The following is a 22,337-nucleotide window of genomic DNA, read 5'->3' on the forward strand; positions in this document are numbered from 1 at the left end:
CATCAACCCTGTTATAATGTAACTTTTTCGCTTCCTCTGCACTGGTTAAAAAAACAATATTATTGCACCCCCTGTTGTTTGTAAACCGGCATGATATGATTGTATCATGAATGCCGGTATAGAAAAGCTTTAAATAAATAAAATAAATAAATAAATAAACTTTAATGGATTATCTAGAGATCTGTTTCCTGAGGAAGAGATGAATTTATACTCCTGGCATTTATAAAAGATTATAGTTGTTCCGGTAAAAAAAAGACAAAACATTAATCTTTACCAGGAATGACACATCTACAAGGATATCTCAAGACAAATGCATATCCCAAATATATAACCTGAGTCTCATATTAAGACAATCTTGTCTTCTTATTTGAGATGCCCTAGAAAAATCAGGAAATATTTGTACTAACCGACCATAAAAGGTATGAGAGATATTTTTAAAAGATCTCCTCATTACCTAATTTAGGTCATGTTCCACCACAAAAGACACAAGAAGGGTTGATCTTTCAATAATCTCATCGGTTGAATCTTCCAAAAACTTGGTCAAATTGGCTAGGGCTCCAGTATGGTTCTCTTTAGAATATTTACTAGCATTAGATAGAAGAAACGCCTTATTTATTAAGGGAATCATACCTAATTCAAATTTTAAATTTTCAAGGGAAAACTTTTTTAGAGTGCTTTGGATATCCTCTCCCAGCACTCTAGGAAAATTTAAAAAGAGTAAATTTAAATGCCTAGAATACTTTTCTAATAATTCCAGTTTACGAAAACAAATCCCAAAACCCTTGAGCAATTTAAAGTTGCAGGCCTGAGATTGAGATATGGCTTGCTCCGAAGACTCCACACGCTTCCTGAGATCCAGAATTTGGCCTCCCAAGTTTATATTAAGGGATTGTACATTTGTTGTCAAGGTCTCTATTTTATTTTGGCATTCTTTTACTGAGCCTCCAAAAATTGCCACAAGATCCCATAATGTTTCAAGTGTTACCACTGCTGGTTTGGGAGGTAATTGAAAAAACTCACCCCCAGTACCAAAGCAAGCCGCTCCAGGAAGTCCCACCGCAGCTACAGCTGAAATTCTCTCTCGCTCCTCCTGTGACTCCACCGGTGATAAGAGTAGCGCCAACTCCACAGCCTCCGATGGCACCACTGTCTCCAGCAAGCTGGAGGAAAACTGAGGAAACAGCATCGAACCTCCACTCTGGATAAGAGTAGCGCCAACTCCACAGCCTCCGATGGCACCATTGTCTCCAGCAAGCTGGAGGAAAACTGAGGAAACAGCATCGAACCTCCACTCTGGGGCCCCGCCCATCACGGGGGTGATGTCATCAGTCTGTGCGGGTCCATGGGGAGGAGCGGCAGGCACTGGGATCAGCGGCAGTCCATAATCCGGGGAGATTATCTCCGCAGGCAGCTCCGGTGCTCCCTCACTGGGCGTCGCAGCAGGGACAAGTCCTTACCCCTCTCTTCTGCCGAGCCAGACACGTACGACGTAATCGCTCTCTGCCCTGGAGGTAAAGTCGTGTCCGGAGGGTAAACACGAACTTTACCCGTCCTTTTTGGAGGCATCTTTCCAAAGGTAAAATAAGTGTTAGAAGAGCGACTTTCACTGCGTCTGATCATGCCACCATGTTGGGACGACCCCCTATCTGCATTTAACCCCTCCCCCCCCCCCATAAATCAGCTTTTACATGCGGAAGTCAAGGTATTTTATAACGTGCATGGAAATGGAATAACCAGTTTTTCCAATTAGTCTACCAGTTCACCCAGTCCATCTGCAGCTTGTAAGGACTCTCCTGCCTGAAGTCTCCCCATTTCACTCAGACCCTGTCTAGTGATTTTTTTCACTTTTAAGATGTTTGCAATCACTTACACCAGATATTGAGCAGTAGTAAATATATGCAAGTAAAAAGACTTATAAGCATGTCACTTTGGTAGACAGTAAAATAGCAACTTATGTGCATAAATGTTGGCCCCTCCCCAGAAAGCCCCATCCCACTCTTTTTTTACACTCGTATATTTACTTCTGGTCCCTGATTTACGTGCATATGTTGCAGTTTTCAAAATTTATAGAACAAATTAGATATAGATATATGAATGTCATAATATCATAAATGGACCATCATAATAAGCACCACCAGTTTGCTTTATATTTAATCATCGCTCCAATACCAACACTGGTCTTTTTTCATTTTTATATTTTTAAAATAAGATTTTCTTCATAATATTCAAATTGTACAAGTCCAAATCTGAAAAGAGTCCCGACACGTGTTTCAGTTAATTCTGCATCAGGGTATGGAGCAAATCTAAAAAGGAATCAAACTCTTGCGCAATCTGTTTGTAGCACAGCGAGCAGGCTACACATAACATTTAGCACCCAGTTTGACTCTTGACTACCAGAACTAAGTGACTCAACCATTTTAAACCTACATATGGATATAGTCATCACCAATCACAATATTTTGGGGTAATGACATCAAAAGTAACTATGTACTTGATTTAACACCAAAGGGAAAAAAGTTTTTTTCATCAAACGAAAATAACATTCAGTTTCAACATTTAATCCATAGGGAGCAACAATCTGACAATCCATTATTGCTCAGGAAATGTCAATCTTAGGCTGCATACTTCTTCTCTAATGGAAGTTTTAATTTGTTCAATAACCCATCATTTTAAGCTGAAAAAATCATGTGGATACAATGCTGAACCATTGGTGCATTTACTTTGTTAGGAGATAGGCAACTTTTATGTTTGATGAGGCAAGTTTTTAGTTCTTCCAATATATGACAGACATTCAATAGCGTAAATTACATTTGTAGACGTAAAATCAGTTATGCTAGAGAGATGTAAAAAAAACCCAAGACATCCTGGCGTTGGATCTGCCCACTTAAATTTGAGGTGACAGTGGTTTTACCTCCAGAGGGAAGATGCCCACTTTCCGTCATATCTGCATTAGTTGTCAATGCAGGCAACAGATTGAGCCACAATATCTTTGATGTTATGTCCTTTTGTATATACGGTCAAAGGATGTGCATAAAAATCGGATGTAAACCTAAATCATGCCAATGCTGTTAGAGAATTGATTCTATTTCTTCTGCTTGATTTGAGTATTTTAAAGTGCAAACTAATCGGTGATCTGAAAATATTTGGATATCAAGAAGTAACCATTCACATTGAGCTTCACATTGAGCATTAAACTCATGTTTGTAAGCTGGCTTAATCACTTGCATCACATTTATTTATTTATTTATTTTTAACTTTTTTTATACCGACGTTCCTGTAAAAAAATACAAATCATACCGGTTTACATTGAAACTAAAAGATTTGCATGGGAGCGATACAAGGAAAGGTAAGAGTAATCTCTGCTAGTTTACAAATGAATGAGATTGGTACTCTGTGTGTCTCATTGTTTTGTCTTTACACTCTATATTGGAACCGTTATCTATTTTTCTAGATTTATGTCCACCAGGACAACCAATTGTTTCGTCTTTACATGCTATATTTGAACTGCTATCTATTTTTGTAGATGTTCAGCAATCGAGATCTTATATCTGTGATGCTAAATGCATGCTAGCTAAAATCAACTCTATTGAGTTTGATCCTCAGTCTATGGTGTTTGTCACACTGGGCATTCAATCTTTGTACACAAATCCCTAAGTTAGAAGTGCTTAAAATCATGGAAAAAATACTGGGAAACTGGCCAAGACCACACAGAGTATTGTCCCTCATTCATTCATAGACTAGCAGAGATTACTCTTACCTGGAATTATTTTTTATTTCAGAGCAAGTTTTATTTACAAAAACACGGTATTGCAATGGGAGTCACTATGGCTCCCAATGTAGCAAATCTCTATGTCTGAGCCTTTGATTCTTGGTTCTAATATATTAAACTATAATCAGTATATATAGATGACATATTCTTTTTGTGAACAACTTCATTGCAAGACTTACAACTGTTCAATGCATGGTTAAATTCACTTGATCATAATTTAAAATTTTCAAAGGAATGTCATGATGACCAGATATTTCTGGATATATTGGTTTACAAAAATGCTGATAGATTGAAGACTACTATTTATAGAAAAACCTATTGATTGCAACAAATTTTTACATTATGAATGCTTCCATAAGTTTCATATGAGATCTAATTTGCTTGGACACCTTTTGTGTTTGCATTAACTATGTTCAGAAAAGAATAGATTTATTCAGCATGCACAAGAATTGGGTACACAATTATTGCAAAGTGGATATGTGATGCGAGTGATTAAGCCAGCTTACAAACGTGTTTAATGCTCAATGTGAAGCTCAATGTGAATGGTTACTTCTTGATATCCAAACATTTTCAGATCATCGATTAGTTTGCACTTTAAAATACTCAAATCGAACAGAAGAAATAGAATCAATTCTCTATCAGCATTGGCATGTTTTAGGTTTACATCCGATTTTTATGCTCATCCTTTGACCATATATACAAAAGGACATAACATCAAAGATATTGTGGCTCAATCTGTTACCTGCATTGACAACTAATGCAGATATGACAGAAAGTGGGCATCGTCCCTCTAGAGGTAAAACCACTGTCACCTCAAATGTGGGCATTTCCAACATCAGGATTTTTTTTTTATATCTCTGATATAACTGATTGTATGTCTACAAATGTAATTTACGCTATTGAATGTCCATTCCGTCTGAATTATGTACATGATTATTGCAATGTGGATATCCAGTGTGAGTGATTAAGCCAGCTTACAAATGTGCATTTAATGCTCAACGTGAATGGCTGCTTCTTGAAAACCAAACATTTTCGGAACACCGGATAGTTTGCACTTTAAAATACTAAAATCAAGCAGAAGAAATAGCTGTCTTTCTACATCGGCATTATGTGCTGAGTTTACATCTGATTTTTCATACACATCCTTTGATCACATATACAAAAGGACATAACATCAAAGATATTGTGGTTCAATCCATGTTGCCTGCATTGACAACTAATGCAGATGTTCAAAACACGAATAATGTTATAATAATAATATTTGTTTGTTAAATACTATTGTTACTTTCACTGTTCCTTGTAATAATGTTCAATGGTTGATTGTTATTGTTCAATGTTCTATGTAAAAAACCCCAGTCTAACCTCCCAGACCAGGGCAACCTTTTCGTTACTTGTAAACCAGATTGATTTGTATTGCATACAGGAATTCCGGTATATAAAAATTAAAAATAAAATAAATAAAATAATATAAAATAAATGTGGAGGTTGCTTGATGTGTAAAACTATTGTCACCTCAAATAGATGGGCAGATCTAACATCAGGATTTTTTTTTTTTTTTAAAATCTCTAGCATAACTGATTGTACGTCTACAAATGTAATTTACACTATTGAATGTCCATGCTGTCTGTTATATATAGGAAGAAATAAACGGATGATAAAAACTCGTCTCATCAAGCATAAAAGTTGCCTATCTACTAACAAAATAAACACACCGATGGTTCAGCATTTTATCACACACTCACATGGTTTTTCAGCTTAAAATGGTGGGTTATTGATCAGATTAAACCTTCCATTAGAGAATAAGTATGTAGCCTGAGGTTGACATTTCGTGAGCAATATTGGATTTTGAGATTGAGCACTGTTGCACCCTATGACCTAATGATGAAATTGAGTGGTATTCTCTTATTTGATGAAAATAGCTTTTTTTGTGTTAAATCAAGTAGGTAGTTACTTTTGACGTAGGTTTAAAATGGTTGAGTCATGAGTTCCTGCTCGCCAAACTATAAGCATATTGCACAAGAGTTTTTAATTTTATTTTCTTTTTATAGTATATGAGAAGATTTGCTCCATACCCCTGATGCAGAATTAAGTGTTTGAAACATGTGTGTGGGAGTTCTTTTGGGATTTGGATAAGTACTATTTGAATATTATGAAGACACTTTTATTTGCAAAAAATTAAATATGAAAAAAGAGCAATGTTGGTATTGGACCAGTGATTCAATAGAAAGCAAAGAAAGTGAAAAACTGGTAGTGCTTATTATGATGGTCTATTTATGATAATATGACATGCATAGATTCTATATCTAATTTGTTCTGTATAACCTATAATAACTTGGACACTTTTATTGTCGCAGTTTTTAAAATAGCTTATACTTGTGTATATGTAATTTTTTACACATACATCTTATGAAAATTCACCTTTAAATGGTGTTTAATTTGGTCACACTGAGTATCAATTTCAATGCTACACCATTTGCAGTGTAAACGTTCCATTTCACTTCCTTCTCCTGTTCTGAATTTCTTAAAACTTTCAAAACTCTCCTTATGTTCTGAGACATATTGTGGTACAGTTTTTCATTTTTTCCCCCATTTTAGTGTGTATCTTCAACTCTACCATAGCAAATTCAAAGAGCAGTAGCATGGAAAAATGGAGGATGGACTTGGTTGGATGGTGAACATGAGATTCATTAACTCTTTCATACCAACTTCACATTCTCTCTCCCTTCTACTATTCTGTTGCTTGCCGCACTCTGTTACTAGGTTCTTCATCTGATCTACTCTACTACAAAATCTATCTTTGCCCCTCTTCCCCCAGACCTACAATCTTCAATCCACCACTGTGAAACCTCTTTATCCACTGATGCAAATGTTCTCCAAGTCCAGCATCACAGTTATCCTCACAAGGATTGTGCCTTTCCAGCATGATTATCCCTCCCCACTGCCAGCAAGAAGAGAATGGCATATGGCTGCTTGGTGACTCATCAGGCACCGAAGCAAAGGGAGTCCAAGCCAATCCCCGTTGGGGACTCCTCCAGGGACAAGGGCCCGTCTCTGTACACCGGGAAAACTTTCACCTAAGCATTGGCTCCTCTCGGCTCCTGTGCAAGAGGGTGGCTGATGTCAGAAGAAGGTCAGATGCATATTTTCACTGCTTGGGGAGGAGGGAGGGAAGGACTCGAAATGCAGCAGACTTTTCAACCTGCACTGCATTCGAAGAGCTGTGGAAATGCTGCCTCTGCAGCTGTTGAAGACGCACACAAATTGAAAATGAAGGTCTCAAAATTATATTTTTTTTCCCCTTATTTTATATCTCTTTCCCAACCCACAGTCTCGTCATTGCAGTGACAGTCCTCAGCCAGGGGCCATACAGTTCTGGGCTCTAAATCCAGCCACTAGTTGTCATTTATGTGCGATGACTGTGACTGTACCCCTCCCATGCGCTGTGAATGCTGCCTCCACAGCATCTCTAGCTCTGGCCAACCCAGGGAGCAAAAGTCCTGAGCTAAGAATTGAATCCAGGCCCCCTTCGCAGAGCAGTACACAGCAACCAGGCCAGCCCTAAGTAAATTATATCCTTAAAATCATTCCTGTAGGGAGATTCTCCAAAGGAGAGCATATTTGTATTCCATTGGCAAGGTTGACATGAAATATAGTCCAAATTACAGCACTGTGGGATGATGTTCTATGACATTTTAGATGACCATCCTATACAAATTGCAGGGTCAATGATCTAGTTAGAAAAATTAAGTACCGAAGCCATTTTGAAAACCATGAGTGGAGTATCCAGGAGCATATTGACAACTATAACCTCAAATGACCACTTGTGTAGGCTGCATCCTCTCTCTGAGTCGCTTGAAGTCACATCGTATATGGCTTATGTATTAAAGAAAGGTCTTAGAGACAACAATTATTTAAAATATCAAGGGCAAATTGATGACTTCTCTAGTGCATCTACTTTGGTAAGCCATCAGAGTAGCATGGTTGTGACATTAAAAGACATATTTAGATCTTGTGGTGCCTTACAGTGATTTCTTTATCCTTTAGGTGAAATCTGTGCACTGTACAGCTGGCGAGACAGTTGGGGAAGGTGATATTCTTGTGGAATTGGAGTGAAGCACATTTCTATTGGAACATCATGCAGTCCATTGGCCCTTCTTTTTTTTTTTAAGTTAGATCAAGGTAAAAGATGCAATTTCATCTCTTGGATGAAACATTCCTGTATGGCACATTTTAAACAGTTGTATTTATTGATTTGAGTTTACTTTCTGCAATCTGTAAACACTGTGAATAGAACTGCCAGCAAAATACAACTATTTACATTTATAAATATTTTGTACATACAAAATTATATATTGCAGGAATTTTCCAAGGTCAATTACCGGACTATATGACAAAAATTAAATGCTTCTTTCTGATCTTTTACAACATAATGGGGTGGCATGTTTTTCTTTGAAATGGAGACCAAATATATATAAAATTGCATTACGTTACCTTTGGTTGTGAAATGAAACTGCCTATTACTACAGCTCTCACATAGCAAGAGAAAGGCCTACCTTGAGGTTTCATGTCCAGTGTCACTTCACATATACAGTAAAGATATGTTTTCGTAAGGACAGTAAACATTATTCTGTATAGGTTGGAGAAATGTACAAACCTGATATGTGACTACAAATAAGTCGGGGGGGGGGGGTTGTCATAAAAGTTTTATTGAATGTTAGCATTGAATAAAAAACATACATGTGCCATCACAAAGAAATATTATCAGAAACATATTGATACCAGCAAAAACCTCCCTTCCCCCCAACCCTCAAAATATACCCATATAGTGAAACTGGATGTGAGTGTAAATCGGCAAGTGTTTGAGTGATATGATCCCTCCTGTTTTTACCAGTAATTATTCTGGCAGCCGAGTTCTATAGTATTTGTAGTGGTCTGAGTGTTGTATAAGGTAATCCTAGGAAAACTGTGTTACAATAGTCTGTGCTAGCGAAAATTAGTGCTTGTAGAACTGTTTGAAAGTGTGCTTGAGTTAATAAGGGTTTTAGTCTCCTAAGGACAACTAATTTGGCATAGCCTTCTCTAACTTTTAGTGATATGTGTTGCTTAAGGCTGAGTTCCATGTTAATTATTACTCCTAGGTTACGAGCTTTCTCATTTAATTCCACTGTCTTGTCATTTTTAAGTTTGATGGGATTCCCAAAGTTTGTCTCAAGGTGGATTACAATAAATTTTAATGAACAGCTTATAGTCATTCAGAATGTAAAATTAATGAATCGTTGGGATCGAGTATTGGAAATCCCAATTGTGAGTTGTTTCAAGACCCAGTTGTGTCCCTGTTGTGTATAACACAGTCCTTCATAGAAGGTTCAAGAAGCTGAGTTGAAGCTGTGGATTTTAGGGGAAAGGCCTGGCTGAAGGTAACATGACTACAAGCGTAGAGTTAATGGTCCTTTGTTCCAAATTTTTGCCGTCTAACAGCTGAAAGCACGGAGTCTCACACAGGACAATCTGGCAGTGGGCAGCAGAGGAGAGGAAAGAACCGCCTTAATGTAAGGGGAGAGAAGTTGAGCGATATATTCGGGGGCCTGTTTATTCAAGTATTTGTAGATAAAGCAGAGAGTTTTAATTTTTAACCCACTTTCTACTGGGAGCCAGGGAAAATTGCGTTTATCAAGGAAATTATACAGTTGGCGAATCTGGTGCAGATACAAAAGGACCTGCTATGTACATGGCTGGTACTGTTCAAATCAATGTACTTATGTTGTTTTATCTGTCGGTAATTTCTATGAATGTTTTTATTATTGTACTCTGCCTCGCTCTTCAATATGAGTGCAAAAACAAATCCTTTTAAATACATATATAGCATAATGCTTTTATATAGATCCATGGTATTTGATGTCTGGCACTGTACTTTCCATTTTACTTGCTGATAAAAATTTATTTAAAAAACCATCCTTCAAACTTGAACTGGGGTAAATGATTGATCAGTCTGGCGGGGGTTCAGTCTAACTGCCCGTGAAATGAAGTGCTGATACCCTGTATAATTAGCCTATATTCTGGTTTAATTGGAATCCTTTGTGACTTTGCCTTTCTAATAAGGTAATGGGTATCTGCCTTACATATTCCTCAGTAAAGCCCAAAGCAAAGAATTAATTTAATTGCTATGGTCTTGTCCTCCCTTAGTGCCCTTTCTACTCCCTCTCAGGCTTTTTGCTCCAAATGTACCTGAAAAAAAGGTTTTGAGTTTTTGCTTATTTCAAATTCGGTTTTTGCCTTCCTTATCAATACTTGGCATCTAACTTGCCAGTGCTTATACTGTTTCCTGTTTTCTTCATTCGGATCCCTTTTCCATTTCTTGAAAGATGTTCTTTTGGCTAGAGTAGCCTCTTTCACCTCACCTCGCAACCATGATCGCAGACCTTTGGGCTCCCTTCCATCTTCTTCAACATGTGGGATACATCTGTTCCCAGATTCCAAGATGGGTCCGTGCCTGATGTAAATTTGAAAAGCCCGTCACGTGCATCCATTAAGGGATTGCTTGAAGAAGTGGGGCCGGCGTGCGACGACCGCATTTTAAAAAGCACCCAGATGCGCGTGTAACACCCACTGCGCGCACATCCAGGACTAGGAAGAGAGGACATGACAGAGGCGTGAAATGAAGGAAGGAATCGTGGGCAGGAGATGTAGGCAGATAAGGGATGGAAGAGAGGAAAGGATGGGGGGATTAAGGAGAGGAGAAGGAAAGGGAATGAGAGTAAAGGAGGGGAGAAGAGAGGTGCCAGGAGTCTTCTGGAGGAGGAAAGACGTCGAAGGCCTCCGAAGGGGCAGGACTGCTGCCGTGATGCTGTCAGCAACGTTGCTCATGCACACGCCACATGATGCCTTATGAAGAAACCTGGCTGTCGGCGCAGAGCAATGATGTCACATAGCTGGGTATAAAAGGCTCCGCCCACACGCCAGAGGATTGCCTCCACAACGGGTCTCCCTGCTTGGTTGCAGTGCATGTTGCTCCTGCTTTGGTTTTTGATCGTATCGCCCTGTCTTACCCAGCCTACCCTGCCTTGCCCAGCTTGTTGTGCCCTTGGCTTTCCTTCATCCCAGTTCTTCTCCAGTCTATTCGGTACTGACTTCTGCTTTGAACCACATTGCTTTCTTGCCTGCTGCCTGCCACTGACCTGAACTCTATGAACCCTGTCTATGTCCTGCTTGCTATACCCGCCTCAGCCTCTGGCTTGCCCTTGGTGGTTGTTGACCAGCAGTCTGTCCTGACCTTGGCCTTGCCCTGGACTCTTTCTTCCTATGCCGCCCTGTGAGACTCTTGCCTGCTGACCCCTGGAACCTAAAGGCTCTACCTGCGGGGGGAACGGAGCTGGTATGGGCGAAGCTCCAGCCTAGTCCCAGTCCAGGACGTGTTCACCAGCCGCTGGCATGGGCCTAGTGGGTTTGCATGCTAGACTGCATCAAGCGCTCTGCAGCACAAGGGTCCACTATCCTTACAGCTCCCACCCCAAAATGTACATAGTCACCTAAATCGTAGCTGGATAATAACTTTTGGCCAGATAAGCAAGAGGATATTCAAAACTTTCCATTTAGCTGGATAAGTTTTGAGTTATCTAGTTAAATGGTTTTGAATATTGTCCCCATGATGTTTACCTAGGTGAGAACTAATTCTATTTTTTATAGACTCAAGTTTCTATGAACAGAAGTTAGGCTCACTGGTTTATAATTCTCTGGGTTGCTTCTGCATCCATTTTTCATGGTCAGTCCTCTGGACACTGAGGTTAATTTAAATACTATTGCTAATATTGGAATTTTAATATTTAAATTCAAAGTTCTTGGGCTGCTGCCTGGTCCTGTTACTGCTCAGTTCATCAGTTTGTTTTATAATCTCTTCGGCTGTCAGCTTAATTTGAGCCAGTTCTTTGAATTTATCCACTAAAAATAATAGTTCTGATTTGAGAACCTTCTCACCATTCTCTCTAGTGAAGAATGCTGCAAATAATGTATTCACTATTTCTGTTATGGCCTTATCTTCCCTGGGTGCTCCTTTTATACTCTAATCTCATCTCCTTGCTGATCCTCTGGCAGATTTTCTGATTCTGATATAATTATTAGCTTTTATTTCTTTGGGAAGATACTCTTTAAATGCTTTTGTGTCTTTCCTTATTGTGCTTTTACACTTAATTAGGCAGTTTGTATCCCTTTTCCATTTTGCCATGCGGCTTTTCACTTTTTAAATAATGCATGTTTGCTTCTAGTCCTTATCTCTGGCTTATTTCTGGACTGCTTTCTGAGTAGCTACCTTCATTTTATATAATACACCTCTTTTTAAAATCTAATGTATTTTGTGGTTGATTATTTTGACATTTCTTCCTGTGAGGAGATTGAATGTGACTGCACTAAGCTCAGTTAAGTGGGGTTCAGCTATGGTTACCTCCTGATCAGGGCTTGCAGGGCAATTAGAACTGTAATAAAAAGTCACTTTTCCTCTTGCGGGCTCCGGAACAGGTTGTTCCAAAAATTGGTAATGTATAGCAGCCAGAAATGTTGTCTCTGAATCATTCCCAGAAGATAGATAGATATATATATATATATCAGAAACCTGAGAGAACCTATGAGATGCATGCTTTATGGAAGAAAGATCATGCATATGCATTTAGATCACCTCTGGTCACATAGGATCGTGGTTTTACTGTCTAAATATCCTGTGAAACGGATGAAAAGATTTAACGTGATCTGTCCATTAAAACAGAACTTCCTGCCTAGCCAACTTCCAGTGCCACAAACTTCAGGAAAGGGGTAGTATATCAGGAAATTCACAGCCACATGCTTCACTTATTAGGGTCCCACTGCAAAACTTCTTTTAAATGTCTTCTATGATTTAAAAAAATAAATAAATAAAGAGCTGCTTTATATTGTTTCTAGATCTGTTAAACGTACTAGAATACAACATGCCTCGCACAAAACAGATGAGTAATAGTGCTTCGTTTAATACCAGCTTTATAAAATAAAAGAGACATTGAACATGCTCAAGATGTTACTTGTATTAGTGCTGACATAGTTTTACTGAAACATTTCCTTGCAACTCAAAGTATCTGTTTCTCTTTTATACAGTAACATTTTCCCCTGAGAAAAATTCTCAAAGTGTTGGCTCGGTGGCCAGATACAGTTACACATTTATTCTTCAGAAGTTTCTGGAAACTGTAGGAAGCAGGTGAAAAAACAAAATGCTGTGAACTTTCAACCTGAGCACAGTGCTTGAATGAAACTGGTTTTGAGGTCACTCTTCACTCAATGCTAACTTTCAAAAAAGGACCGACATGCCAAAAAAAAAAAAAGACTCCTGGGACCGCACTTCCTGTTGACTCTTTGATGCTTTCATTTTGTTAACTTAGGGCTTTCTTTGTAGCACAGACGAGGGCTTCCTGCTCGAGCCAGACCCCCTTTCCAACCTTACTGAATCTCTCTGAAAAAATGCACGGCAAGACACCTTTCTTACATTAACCATCAAGGCACCAGTGAGAAGATGATTCCTTTGAAATCAGAGAGGTTACGGTCTCCTCTCAGCAGTTGTTCGCGTAGAACCTGTGAAGTACCGGTTTGTAAAAACAAACGGCTTTATGGTAACCAGTGCCGTGTGAGCATTATCGAGGAATATGGCTAATGCTCCTAAGAATATTTACGCCAATGGGAAGTAAATGTTGTATCATGGAATAATTAAAAAAAAAAAAAAAAAAAGACTATGTCAGGAATAATTGGGAAAAGTGTTTTGGTTTTGAAAAATTGTTTGTTTTTTTTAGCCACAATCAAATCAGTATCCTGGAGTTACAGTTTTTCTTGCGGGTAACTCTCTAACTCCAGGAAACGCCATCAAGGTCCATGAAGAGCAGCTGCCTCCAACGATGGCCAGTCCTGGGTGCAAGAACGTGACAGATCCTGTTACCGTCTCCCAGAGAGGGCAGTAGCTTTCTGTAATCTACTTTGCTAAGAAAGTTTTATAGACTTTTCTTGCAGGAATTTGTCCAAACCTCCTTTAAACCCTGCTATGTTAGTCACTGTGACCGCATCCTCTGGCAACAGATTCACAGCTTGACTGTTTATTTATTTATTTAAAAACATTTCTATACCGTCGTTTAGTAATACGCCATCACAACGGTTTACAATTAGGCACGTATATAAGTTTGGTTTGTACATTTATGTAGGGGGTGCCAATCAATTTTTCAGTTACATGTTTCAATAATCTATTCTATATGGACAGTGGATTGGAATTTCCATTTATATGATTCATTGGATAATCATATACATTTTATACTGTCACACTTAAATTAATAATTATGATAAAAATAGTAAAGAAAGCAGTTATGCTTTTAGGTGACTTTCAGCTGTGAGTAGTGTTCTTACTCATTGACCTCATTGTAAAAGGCTTTTTTGAAGAGCCAAGTTTTCAAACCTTTTTTGAAGAGTTTTAAATCTTTCATCAATCTTATTTCGAGTGGCATTGTGTTCCATAATATTGGACCTGCTAAGGATAGTGCTCTCTCTCTAACTTGGGTCAGTTTTGCTGTTTTGACCGAGGGAATGGTTAGTAGAGCTTTATTGGCTGATCTGAGGTTTCTCTGGGGGACATGCAATCACAGTGCAGTGTTTAGCCAGTCAGCATTTTCGTCATTGATTAGTTTATGAATTGTGCATAGCGTTTTGTATTGCACTCTTTGTTCTATTGGCAGCCAGTGTAAATCGGCAAGTGTTTGAGTGATATGATCCCTCCTGTTTTTACCAGTAATTATTCTGGCAGCCGAGTTCTATAGTATTTGTAGTGGTCTGAGTGTTGTGTAAGGTAATCCTAGGAAAACTGTGTTACAATAGTCTGTGCTAGCGAAAATTAGTGCTTGTAGAACTGTTTGAAAGTGTGCTTGAGTTAATAAGGGTTTTAGTCTCCTAAGGACAACTAATTTGGCATAGCCTTCTCTAACTTTTAGTGATATGTGTTGCTTAAGGCTGAGTTCCATGTTAATTATTACTCCTAGGTTACGAGCTTTCTCATTTAATTCCACTGTCTTGTCATTTTTAAGTTTGATGGGATTCTGAATTCTTTCAATGTTTTTTCATTCAAGGTGTATAAATTCTGTTTTTTCAATATTAATTACTAGTTCTATTTGGTTTAGTAGTTGTTTTATTATATCTAGGTACAGCATTGCCAAGTTTAATGTCTTTTCAATTGTTTCTTCTACCGGTAGAATTAGCTGAATGTCGTCAGCATATATGTAATGTATGATACCTAATCCCGCCAGTAGGTGGCAAAGGGGCAGCATGTAAATGTTAAATAGCGTCGCCGAAAGTGCTGAACCCTGGGGGACCCCTGTCTTTAGTTCTATTTTATCTGATACTGTGTTTTTATCTGTACCTGAAAGGATCTGTTATTAAGGTAGGATTTGAACCATTCAATTGTTTTGTTTTGTAATCCTATTTCTTCTAACCTTTTTAGTAGTATGTCATGGTTAACTGTGTCAAATGCTGCTGAGAGATCTAATAATATCATGATGTAGTGTTTTCCGCTGTCAAATCCACGTAGTACATTATCTGTTAGAGAGATTAGTAATGTTTCGGTACTATAGTGTTTTCTGAAACCATGTTGCGAGGGTTAGAGTATGTTATTGTTGTCTAGATGTTCCGCTAGTTGCTTTTGTACCGCTTTTTCTATTGATTTAGCAAGCATAGGTAAGTTTGAAACAGGTCTATAGTTACTTAGGATATTTGGGTCACTGTTTTTCTTTTTCAGTATTGGTTTTATTATTGCGCCTTTAAGTGAGTGGCATTACTCCTTCGCTAAGTGATAGGTTAATTATTTTGGCTATTGTGTTGGAAGTTATATCAGCTAGTTTTTTTTATATCTATGGTGGGAATGGTGTCAATTTTATGTGGGACGGGATTCAGGTTTTTTTTTTATCATGGATTGCACTTCGATCTGGGATACCTCGTCAAATGTGGACCATAGTATCACGTCTCGTTTGTGCATTTTGATTTCCTGTTTTGTTAGGATCGGAATCTTCACTTTAAGGCTTGTGATTTTGTCAGAGAAATAGTGTGCTATATCGTTGCATTTATTCTCTTGTGGGGTTTGGGGCACCTCTGTTTTATCATTAGTCAGATTTTTTACTATGTTAAATAGTGTTCTTGGGTTGTTTGCGAATTTTTCAATTTTTGAACTAAAAAAATAGTTTTTTTGTGTCAAGAATTACTTTTTTATAATAGGCTGTTTTCTAAATTTGGTTAAGTTTTCTGTTGATTTGTCTTTTTTTCTCAGATTTTGTTTGATTTCTTTTAACTTCTCAATAAACCATGGGTTTTTTGTTTGGGCTCAAGGATTTGCATTGTTATTGTGGGGTTAATTTCATCTGTCAATTTATTCATGTTAGCCAGCCATTCTGTGGTTGCGGCTGCACAGTCTTTGTGGTCAAAGTGTGTTAGTGTTTCTTCTAGTTTGTTTTTTGTTTTTTTTTGTATTAAAGCTTTTATTAGCAAACAAGAAAAGAACATAAAAACAGTGTACTCTCCATGTGAGTACGTACAGCCCCAGAATACATAGCGGTACACAATTATGCTAATACACATTTATGCTTCACCCCCCCCCCCCCCCCCCCCACCATACACGATACATAAATGCAGTCCCAATAAGGAGATCATATGTTAAAGAGAAATATTATAAGAGGCTCTATAGACTCTGAACAAAAACTGGATATATGGTAAACATATATCATACAGGTCATATCTAGTGCAAGCGTCATTGAAGGAATGTCAAAGGAATCTACAAAACTCGAGATCATTTTGCGTTATAGGTGGCATACCACGATATAAAGGGGCCCCACACTGCTTGATATGATGGGATTCGATGGCGCCTTCTAGTTTGTTTTTTAGTATTTCAGAATTAAAAGGTGGATGATATTTAAATTCTAGAAGTTCTTTTTACATTTAATAGTGGATTGAATTAAGAAGTGGTCTGACCATGGAATATGACTGCATGCTGAGTGAAAGAATATTTCCTTTGCTTTGTTTTAAAATCTTCTGGTTGTTAGTTTCATGGAATGTTCTCTTTTTTTTTTAGTATTATTTGAAAGGGTAAATAACTACTTATCTGTTCCACCCAGCTCATTTTTTTTGTAAACCTATATCGTGTCTCTTCTCAGCTGTCGCTTTATCAAGGTAATAGAGCCCTATCCTGCTCTCATCAAAAGGGAGACATTCCATTCCCCTTATCAATTTTGTTATGCTCCTCGGTACTTTTTCGAGTTCTGCTATATCTCTTTTGAGATGGGGTAGCCAGAACTGCACACAATACTCAAAATGCAGTCACACTATGGACTGATGCAGAAGCAATCTGATATTTTCTGTTTTATTCTCCATTCCTTATCATTTTAAACATTCTGTTTATTTTTATGAGCACTGCAGCTCACTGGCCTGAGGATTTCAATCTATTGTCCACAAGGATGGTGCCTCCCAGTACAGAACCCAGCATTAAGTACCTGCTTCACTTTGCATTCGGATGCCCAAGTTTCACAAGGAATGCAGATCCTTGCAATCTGCTGCCATTTTAACAACTTTGAATAATTTTAATTTGCAAATTTGATAACCTCATTTGTTGTTCCCTTTTCCAGATTATATATGAACATGTTAGACAGTCCAGGTCCCTGTGGTACTCCACTAATGACCTTTCACCCTTTGAAAAACTGACAATTTAGTACCATTTCATTTTTCATTTCATTTATTTAAAATGTATATTCCTCCATTACATGGGTGCACATAGAGGATTACAAGAATACATTCATAATAAATTTTACAATGATAATGAAGAATATAAACATAGAAATATAGAAATGATGGCAGAAGAAGACCAATCGGCCCATCCAGTCTGCCCAGCAAGCTTCACATTTCTTTTCTCTCATACTTATCTGTTTCTCTTGGCTCTTAGTAACCTTAGGTTCTATTTCCCTTTCACCCCCACTATTAATGTAGAGAGCAGTGCTGGAGCTGCTTCCAAGTGAAATATTAAGTTTGATTAGTTGGGTAAGCGGCAGCATAGCTCTCTGCCGTTGAAGCAGAGAGCTATGCTGGATATGCGTGAAGTATCAGTTTTACTTCTCCCTGCTGTTGAAGCAGGGAGCTATGCTGGATATGCGTGAAGTATTAGTTTTTCTTCTCTCCTGCTGTTGAAGCAGAGAGCTGTGCTGGATATGCATTGAAAGTGAAGTATGCCTTGAAAGTTACATTAACTATCATCAAATATTGAAAAGCCTAATAATTGGTAATTGAATAAGCCTAATAATTGGTAATACCTATAGCCCATGAACCCATCCCTGTTTTTTTGTTTTTTGTTTTTTTTCTTAATTGGGAGGACCTGTACAAGGGGATAATCACTTCCCTTTTCTTACTCTATATTCCTCTCACAGGAGGAATATCGAGGAGACAAATATTAGAAATACATGAATACATAAAATAGAAATAAATTCAGTTTTTGGCCTCATCTTCAGATTGGAAAGCGGACACAAAAAGATAGGTTTGTAAGTCTTTTTAAAAGAGATTTCAAAGTAGGGGAAAACTTCAGCTGTTGGGGATGCTATTCCATAGCCGAGGGCCAGCAAGTTATATAGCCCTGTTTCTTGCCAATTTCAGGATCTGAAATGAAAATGACTTCCTGTGGTGCTGGCTGATGATATTATCACTGCCTTGAGATATACAGAAGCTCAGTCCACCTAGCCAGTGCCTCAGCAACAAATCCTTTGGAGATTCCTCTGCAAAGGCATTGTCATTGCTCCTGATCCAGTCTCCTGTTCCTACTCAGAATATAAAAATGTAAGATTTACCAAACTGAGTCAGACCAAAAGTCCATCAAGCCCAGTATCCTGTTTGTGAAGTGGCCAATCCAGTGGCAGGATCCAAGGGATAAGCAGTGGATTTCCCTAAGTCCATTTTAATGCTTGATACACTTTCTTCCAGGAATGTGTCCAAACCTTTTTTAAACCAAGCTACACTAAAAGCTTTTACCACATCCTCTTCTTCTATTTGTTTTAAAGTATCATCTACTAATTTCATTAAAAATCTCCTAGTTTTTCTTTTTGAAAGAGTAAACAACCAATTTGCATTTATCAATTCCACTGCACTCTGATATATTTCCCCCTCAGCTGTCTCTTCTCCAAACTAAAGAGCCCTAACCTCTTTAGCCTTTCCTCATAGGGGAATTGATCCATCCCCTTTAATGTGTATGAATATGTAGGATAATGTATTAAAGACTTTATAAAATTCTACTGAAAACCATTGGTTCCCAGAGCTTTCTCAATGTGCAGAGATGAGAGGGCTGTTGAGTCTCACCAGTATAAAATGGCCTTTCTGTTCTATAGTAAGGGAAGGATGAGCAACCTGTGAAAGAAAACAGTTAAGGGAAGAGGAACCATGTGTTTTAGAAAAGTATAGATTACAATAAAAGTCCCAAAATTGCTCTAATATTTCTAAATCTGTAACATGCAAGCATTACCAGTATTAAGAGCATGTATTCTTTTCCTTTATTTAAGGATAACATTTGTTATCCTCGGAATAATAGTGAGCCTTTGGACTTCACAGCTTGCGTACTTAAAAGTTTATTTATTTTTTTAAATTAAGGTTTACATCATTAGCAAGGATCATTGACATGATTTCACAAAGTCCAAATAATACCAGTCACATGGATCAGGAAAAACATTTGAGGGCAATCTGCATAAAGCTCACATAAAATGTTCAATAAACAAAAAAGAAGAAGGCCAGAAAACAGAGGAGATTATACAATCAGATGGGTCATAAACAGAACACCCTATATATTAACCCATCCACTTACAATATTAGCCCTACTTGACCCTTAACAAAGTCTCCTAATGACTGGGGTCAGAAAAAACAAGTATATTATTTTGAAATGTAATCAAACACTTAATGGAAATTTCAGGAAATAGGTGACCTCAATAAGCAAAACTCTTTGTTTCAATTAAAGGAATTGCTTCCTCCTAAGCTGAGTAATTCTAGAAACATCAGGAAATACCTGGATTTTTTGACCAAAAATACGAAATTTGTATTCTTAAAGTGCTTTTGAAGGACAATATCTTTGTCCCCTTTCATCACAAAAAGACACCAATAAAGTAGCTCTTGTTTGAATGTCGTCTATTGGCGATTCCAAAAAAAGTAGAAAGGTTGGGACTAGCAGGTAATACAATATCTAAACCACCCTCAGCTTGTGTCTTCCTACTATTAAGCACATTATATAAATTCAACAGGGAAATTTCTCTATCAGAGGGTAAGCTTAAAGTCTCAGCAGTATATTTTTTAAATAGTTCTATAGATGACATAAGTCTAGTAACTAGAAAGTTTAGAAACTGCAGGTTCTTCTTTATCATTATTTCCAAGCCTCTCCATTTGATTATAATGTGACACACTGACCTTTATAAAGGAAACACTGAAGATCTGAAGAGATCCAACCTAAGAAACAAGGGTTGTACCTGTGGATTCTAAAGTTGACGTACGTGGCTCATGGTTCTCCAATTTATTCTTAGAGATCCCATGAACTGCATAAATTGAGAAGTGGATTGGGTTAAGGTCCAGTCCATTTTATAGATCATTTTCTACACATCTGCAAGTGTAACATTAGTAGGTTCAATATCTTCCTCCATATTAGAGATGTGAATCGTGTGCCAGATCGTCTTAACGATCAGATTCGGCTGGGCGGGGGGGGGGGGGAAATCTGATCGTTAAGATATGTGAATTGGAATTGTTTCCAATTCCAGTTCACATCGCTAATTTTTTTTAGGGAGGCCCGCACCGCTAAAAAAAAAAAAAACCCACCCGACCCTTTAAATGGACCCCACCCTCCCGACACCCCCTTTAAAATTTACCTGGTGGTCCAGGGGGGCCTCGGGGAGAGGAGAGATCCAGGGGGGCCTCGGGGAGAGATTTCCCGTTCCTAGGCATCACCTGTTCTAAAAAAAAAAATGGTGATGATGCCCCTTTGCCCTTACCATGTGACAGGGTATCCGTGCCATTGGCCGGCCCCTGTCATATGGTAGGAGCACTGGATGACCGGCGCCATCTTTAAAGATGGCGCCGGCCATCTTTACTCATCAGCCCCTATTATAGAGTATAGCATGCCTCCCCAACATGCCCCCGACATGCCCCCCCCCCCAAGAAAAGCCCCGGGACAAACACATCCCAGGGCTTTGCGCATGCCGGCGGCCTATGCAACATAGGCGCTCTGGTGCACAAGTCCCCTGCGCGCATAAATCCGACTGGATTTACGCACCCAGGGCTTTTAAAATTTACCCCTTAGGGAATAGCCACTGCTATTAATTACATCAGTAGCATGGGATCTTCTTTCATAACTTTGGGGAAGCAACCTGGAGAGAGAATCACTGAACTCGGACTGTGAAATATGGCAGGTACAGGGGAGAGTGGCGCAGTCGGCAGGACCAGTGGTGACCTGAGCCATCTCTCTGTGGTGACCCTAAATGGACTCTGGGATTTGGTGGTAGGATTTGAAACTGAGATGTGATTGCTTATCAAAAATTAGACCTTGCTAATATTAAACAACATCAAGAACTGACCGAAATGAAAGAGAAACTAAATGCCTCAAATAACAGGATCTCTGAATTGGAGAAAAAAGATGAAAAAACTCAAGAATTCAAAGCAGTTGTAGTTAAAGACCGAGATATATTGGCGAGATGTAATGAAACTCTTGAGAATAATGCTGTCTTAATCTTCGTATTCTGAACTTTCCGCAAATAATAGGAGAAACACCATATATTACTCTTAAAAAGTTTTTTGTGAGACTTTGGGCTTTACGGATGCTGATATGCCAGTTGTTTCTTGCCCATCTCTAGAAGGGTAAATAGAGATTCCAACATACCGTTCCAAGATGACTTGACGAATTTCCTCGAGAACTCAGAAATGGTGGTAATTGATAAGGGAAGATTGTTGGTCTCCCTACTTACAAGCTCTGATGTTAACAAATTAATGAAAATATGTTTTAGAAAATATCCCATAAAATATCATGATTTGAATGTTAAAATATTTCCAGACCTAGCCTTAATAATTCAGCAAAGATTTATACATTTTCTGGTTTTATGTCATGTGATTGCATTAGGTTATACGTTTTTATTATGTTTTTCTTGTAAATACTTAGTGAAAAGGAGAGATGAATGTAATATTTTTTTCATTCCAGAGCAATTAGCAAAGTTTATAGAATCTGAAAAGCATTTAACATCATCCCCAGAGACATAACTTTAAGTACAGCAGGTATCTTGGATCCGCTTAATCTTATGTTTTCCTTTATAAATTGATTATAGATTGTAAACTCCCATATTCTAAGCCTGAGATTATAATCATTGATGGTTAATTAGGATATTGTCAATAGAATAATACTTTGGAGAATTTCTGTTAGTTCTAATATGTTGAATGTGAAATATCCTTCATTTCTGTTATTAACTGGTTATTGGTTTGTAAAATCTAGAAAAGTCTATAAATAAAAAAAATAAATAATAATAATTGCCCTAGGTACTAG

At 38.1% G+C, this 22,337-nt stretch overlaps 1 protein-coding gene across 3 annotated transcripts in view; it reads left to right on the plus strand.

Moving 5' to 3' along the window:
- PCCA (propionyl-CoA carboxylase subunit alpha) overlaps positions 1 to 8,196 on the plus strand; it is a 714,772-nt gene extending 706,576 nt beyond the window's left edge. For all 3 annotated transcript variants that reach the window (XM_029604503.1, XM_029604502.1, XM_029604504.1), the window contains one exon: positions 7,814 to 8,196. In XM_029604503.1, the coding sequence (XP_029460363.1) occupies positions 7,814 to 7,882 (69 nt within the window). In that variant the 3' untranslated portion in view covers positions 7,883 to 8,196. The remainder of the gene's footprint in view (positions 1 to 7,813) is intronic.
- The last annotated feature ends 14,141 nt before the right edge of the window (positions 8,197 to 22,337 follow it).

The sequence above is a fragment of the Rhinatrema bivittatum genome, chromosome 5 (genome assembly GCF_901001135.1).
Source record: "Rhinatrema bivittatum chromosome 5, aRhiBiv1.1, whole genome shotgun sequence".
Lineage (NCBI taxonomy): Eukaryota > Metazoa > Chordata > Amphibia > Gymnophiona > Rhinatrematidae > Rhinatrema > Rhinatrema bivittatum.